The 6,066-nt window shown below is 29.6% G+C and overlaps 1 protein-coding gene and 1 pseudogene across 1 annotated transcript; one reads left to right on the top strand and one right to left on the bottom strand.

Moving 5' to 3' along the window:
* Positions 1-1,136: 1,136 nt before the first annotated feature.
* LOC122197893 (wall-associated receptor kinase 5-like) lies at positions 1,137-1,853 on the bottom strand (annotated as a pseudogene).
* Positions 1,854-4,886: 3,033 nt separating this feature from the next.
* LOC128126458 (wall-associated receptor kinase 5-like) lies at positions 4,887-6,066 on the top strand. Its single transcript, XM_052764402.1, has one exon. It carries the CDS (start codon positions 5,254-5,256, stop codon positions 6,004-6,006), a length of 753 nt encoding a protein of 250 aa, XP_052620362.1. The 5' UTR covers positions 4,887-5,253; the 3' UTR covers positions 6,007-6,066.

Below are 6,066 nucleotides of genomic sequence, written 5' to 3'. Positions count from 1 at the left end.
ATTTAAGTTCTTTTACCATATTTGTAAGTGGAAGCAAGTTGCTATTTTGTGCATTTAACCCTTTTTTATTTAGATTCAAGAAATAGCAACACATTTTCATTGATTTAAGTTAACAAACAAAGATTTTAGTGAATAATTGTTGTAGAATAGCATCAAAGGTAAGGAGAAAAATATAGAGTTTTGTCTGTTGCAATACTTTCTCTAGTGCCCTTGAAGGGAAAACATATGTTCAATTTGTATGAAAGTGAATCGAAAGGTTATTTTTTTAACAAGATTTTGTCTTTGATACCTTCATGTGTATTATGAGGCATGATCATACCTTTATATAATGTTATAATCTGTTTTATAGGTGAAGAAGATGTAACCGAGTTGATTAAATTGTCATGTCTGCTGCATATGGATCCTATAAAAGTCTTACGCAAAAGTAACTTTGTTCTAATATATATTAGCATTTTATTATATTTTTGAATTATAAAACATTAAATATGTCACTCTAGCTATCTAAATTTATATTTTCAAGATTTGATAGTCTATGCTTTATTTCACATGAGGTATAATAAATGTCCAAAAATGTTTAGGAGATGGAAAGAAAAGCAAATGAGGGAAAACTATGAAAAGTTAGGACTTAATTGAAAAGACTCATTTACATGATTTACTAACTATATTAAACCATTCTTTATGTATTGGTTCAACTCAAGCAAACAATATACCATCACAACCGAAGACAAAAGGACTAAAATACCAAACAAAGGTGCCAGCTCACCTAACCCAACCAAAAAGGGTACTAGTCCCCATAACAGACAAAAAGCATGGAAGCAGCACTAACACTACACAAAAACTTCATAATTAAAGATAGACACTAAAAACAATTAAGAAACGAAGAAATCTTAATTCTCAAAGATCATAGGGGGTTTATCAATCTACTGGCTGAATTTCTGGAATCAAGGTTCTGGAAATTTCTTCATCGGCTACCTGTTTAGGTGGAACAGTAGGATGTGTCGTACTAGGCCTCCTTAAAGCTTCAAGCTCAAGTTCAACAGTCCTCATTGTTGGCCTGTTAACACCAGATATTTCCATACACATGTTCTCTAGTTATGCTGCATGCAACGTTTAAATGTTGAAGGTCAATACCCCTTTCATTTAATAATCTCGGTTCCACCATTAGCATGAGGTTGCCATCCCCCATGCACCTGGCAAAATACTTTGACAAGTACTTCTCCTGGTAAACTCTCTCTATAAGAAGGGTTTTTTTTACCGGTGATGAGTTTTGAAAGGACCACCCTAAAGCTGTACGCATCACTCTTTTCGTTTAAATTGCCGGTGTGTTGGTACTCAGGATCCAAGTACATAAGTGTGTCGTGAACAACGATGTTGACGTTTTCTTCTTTTATAGAAAACAACTTAAAAATACCAAAATCAGACGATTTTGCACTGAAGTCATCATCTAATAATATATTTGCGGACTTGACATCTCTATGTATGATGGGGGCCGGTGGTGGCATGCGAATGAAGGTATGAAAGTGCAGATGCAGGTTCTGCAGCAACCCTCAATCGATTCTCCCATGATAACCAACTCGTTCCACCCTCTTCATTATGAATGTGATGGAAAAGTGTGATATTAGGAATGAACTCATATACTAATATTGGTACCTCCTCTTCCAAACAATAATCCAACAGTTTAACGACATTTCCATGGATGATTTTCGTTATTACCAATACTTCATTGATGAATTGTTCCTTTTCGGTCTTACCCACTAAAACAGACTTCTTTATTGCAACAACGATGATACTCCTTTATAAACAACCTCAAAACCTCCTCGCCCCACAATTCGCTAATTTGAATAGTTAAACATAACCCCAACCAAAGCTACATGGAAGAATATAAGGAAAATGATCAGTTAGCCAGATGAATACTAAACATGGGAACGTCATTTGCAATAAAGCATTTCCAACAGTTACGTATACCATGAAATTATTACAACTTATCTTGCAAAAATTGGTTGTTAAACCATGAAATATATTTTTTTTCTTGAAAATGATACTTCAAAAAAAAAATTCATTTTGGGAAATTAAAAAAAAATCTTGAAATAAGTATTTTTTGGATTGAAAACAAAAGATAGTACAATAAAATTTTAGTTAAGATGTTTACATTTTTAAGGAAAATACCCATTACCTTTTTACACATTTAAATGTAAATGAATAGGATGTCTAAATGGTAGAATGGGGTGTCAACTAGCCAACCCCTAAATTAAAGCATAAAATGTAAAGACCATAAATACTTATTTAATCAAATTTCCACATCAAGATTATACCCAATAAAGTTATGCTTATTAAAAGCAGGATGGGGAGACCTTCTTAGGTTATATTTAGGCTTTGGTCCATTAATTATAAACTTAGGCTGTCTTTTGCATTTAAGATCCAATTCCAAATAAGGTTTTATTTGTTTATGGATATTTTGTTTTATAAAGTTTGGTTTACAACATTCAACCTGGCCGATTTGAATATGTTTTCGAGTGAATTGGCTTATTTTAACCTAATTATAAACCATTGGTTTTTAAGCAGGAGGTTAGACCCATATCGATTGAAAATAGTTGAACTCTATTAGTCTAGTCTTATTTTCAAAACATTAGTGCTTGCACCATACTAATGATTTACAATTGTTTTTTCAATTAATAAGCATTCTCATTTCCACTTTATTTATAAAAAATTTCAATATTTTATGTTAAAGAAAAATATGAAATATATATATATATATATATATATATATATATATATATATATATATATATATATATATATATATATATATATATATATATATATATATATATATATATATTGTTCTTCAATTCCACTTTATTTTTACATCGAATATGAGATTAACACAACTAAACTTTATATTTGAAAGAACATAATTTATAAATCTATAAATTAAGGTTAACTTTTACTTGTCATATTTGCTTGTTCAAGTTTAAGTTTCTTTATATCTAGTTTATTTAACATATTTAAAATTTGAGTTTATTTATTTAGTATTTGTTTAATTTTATTATTATATTTTTAATATGAAAATTGTTTCAAATATATTTTAAATTTAAACATTTTTAAATATTTCTTTGTTAAATTTTTCTAAACGTATGTGTCATATTTGTTTAAATATATGTATAACTTTTTACAAATGAGTTTTAATATTTTTTTTGATGGCTTATGAATGAAATTATTTATTTAATAAAATACTTGTTATATTAATATCAAAATTAATTTAAATTATTTGTTTTGTTATATTTATTTATTAATAAAAAATTTAAGGTTATTAAAACCAAATGATTTTAGACAAACTATAAAAGTCTTTTAAATTGAAAAGTATTACAGAATATATAAAAATTTGAAGAAAAAGAATATAGTTGGGATATATTTTTGGGTCTAAAAAATTAGTGAAAATCAAGGTGAAGATATAGATAAATCACTATTAGCATTATTATTTTTACTCTAGTGTTAAAGATGGTCTAAATGAGATATGTAAATATAAATGAGTAAACCCTTTTTGTCTTAGTCGATTAATTTTGAAATTAGATACAAAACACACACATACAACAAATACATTAATGTGCCAATATGACTACGCATATGTATTTAGGTATGTGCATTCATTTTGTAATATTAGCAAACCATGTGTATGCCACGTTTTGTACCTATTTGTTTTAATACTTTGAATAACTTTGTTTGCTAGATATCAACAAGTGCGAGGATAATAGCATCTACCCCTGTTATGGAAGATGCATTAATAGTCCCCGGGAATTACAGTTGTACATGTTTGCAAGAACATGAAGGTTAAGTCAAATGAAAAATACGGCTGTCGACCGGTTGCTAAAAAATCAAAATTTTCTGTGGTGGTATTCTCTGTCGGTATACTTCACACAAGTATTATTATTAATGATGTGTTAAATACTTAAATCTAACATCATATAATTAGGCACAATAAATTAAGCATTGCAAGTCAAAATGTGTATGGTCACAAATCCTTTTGACCAATGCATCAAAGTTGATAATTTATTTTGTCAAAATATATTATTTTTTCGAAATTACTTTTCTCAAGTGGCCGAAACTAATATATTTTATGATTTTTTTCTTCATACAGTTAACATTTATTCATGAATTTTGCTTCTTCAGTGTACATGTTTCCCACAAATATATAAAAAAATTTGCGAAATTGGCCTTACATTTTCCTTCAAATGTATAGAAAATTAGGTTAGAAAAATTGGTTGGTCAAGATGTCCGATTTAATTAGACTATAAACATATCACCAAAAATCAATATATAACGTTTTCTTTAAATAAAAAAGTAAGAATTTGTTGGCTTGCTAATGTATATAAATGAATTGAGTTTAATTGGACAAATTCGTTTGTTGCTAATGTATAGAAACTAATTTTTTATAAATATTTGATTTGAGTTAGGTTGTAAACGAAGATAAACTTATATAGGTTAAGTTGTAATGTGTATAGAAACTAATTTTTTATAAATATTTGATTTGAGTTAGGTTGTAAACGAAGATAAACTTATATAGGTTCTATGTTCTACTCTATCCAAAACTAAACATTATATAGGTTCTATGTTCTACTCTATCCAATACTACTTTTTCCGTGTAAAAATCTGCGTTTGAACCCATCCTTGACTATTTTTATGTGTAAAAATTTATGATATTCATTTACATTTAAATGTGTAAAAAGGTAATGTGTGTTTCTTCTTATAAAGGCAAACATCTTAACTAAAAATTTATTGTACCTACTTTTGTTTTCAATCCAAAAAATACTTATTTCTTTTTTTTTATTTCGCAAAATGAATTATTTATTTTTCTTTTTTTTTTTTGTTAAGGCGAAGTCAATGAAAAATACGGCTGTCGACCGGTTGCTAAAAAATCAAAATTTCCAGTGGTGGTATTCTCTGTTGGTATACTTCACACAAGTATTATTATTAATTAATGATGTGTTAAATACTTAAATCTAACATCATATAATTAGGCATGATAAATTAAGCATTGCAAGTCAAAATGTGTATGGTCACAAATCCTTTTGACCAATGCATTAAAGTTGATAATTTATTTTGTCAACTAATTTTTGCAAGATAAGTTGTAATACTTCGTGGTATACATAATTGTCGGAAAGGTGGCTTTATTGCAAATGATGTTCCCATGTTTAGTATTCATCTAGTTAATTGATCATTTTTCATATATTTTTCCATGTAGCTTTGGTTGGGGTTATGTTGGCATTAGCTTGGATCATTAGGATATTCTTTAGCATCCAGAAGAGGAAACTTATGAAGCTACGAGAGAAGTTTTTTGAGCAAAATGGTGGTGTGCTTCTCAAACAAAAACTGAATTCACAAGACGATACTTACACCATGACTGTATATAGCATCGAACAACTTCGAAAAGCAATCGATAACTATTCAAATGAGCGAATTGTGGGGCGAAGAGGTTTTGGGGTTGTTTATAAAGGAGTACTGTCGGATAAACGCGTTGTTGCAATAAAGAAGTCTATTTCGGTGGGTAAGACCGAAAAGGAACAATTTATCAATGAGGTATTGGTAATAACGAAAATCATCCATGGAAATGTCATTAAACTGTTGGGCTGTCGTTTGGAAGATAAGGTACCGATACTAGTGTATGAGTTCAATCCCAATAACACACTTTTCCATCACATTCATAATGAAGAGGGTGGAACGAGTTGGTCATCATGGGAGACTCGATTGAGGCTTGTTGCAGAAGCTGCATCTGCACTTGCATACCTTCATTCTCATGCCACCACCCCCATCATGCACAGAGGTGTCAAGTCTGCAAATATATTATTAGATGATGACTTCAGTGCAAAATTGTCTGATTTTGGTATTTCCATGTTGTTTTCTATAAAAGAAGAAAATGTCAACACTGTTGTTCAGGGCACACTTGGGTACTTGGATCCTAAGTACCAACACACACACACACAATATAAACGAAAAGAGGCATGTGTATAGCTTTGGGGTGATCCTTGCAGAACTCGTCACCAGTAAAAAATAAAAAATAAAAAATAAAAA

This window comes from Lactuca sativa, chromosome 5, assembly GCF_002870075.4.
Source record: "Lactuca sativa cultivar Salinas chromosome 5, Lsat_Salinas_v11, whole genome shotgun sequence".
Classification (NCBI taxonomy): domain Eukaryota; kingdom Viridiplantae; phylum Streptophyta; class Magnoliopsida; order Asterales; family Asteraceae; genus Lactuca; species Lactuca sativa.
This window is presented reverse-complemented; position numbering and strand designations above follow the sequence as displayed.

What these genes read in the sequence shown, in the direction of transcription:
- LOC128126458 (XM_052764402.1), top strand. Translation starts at nt 5,254, where the DNA reads ATGTTGGCATTAGCTTGGATCATTAGGATATTCTTTAGCATCCAGAAG.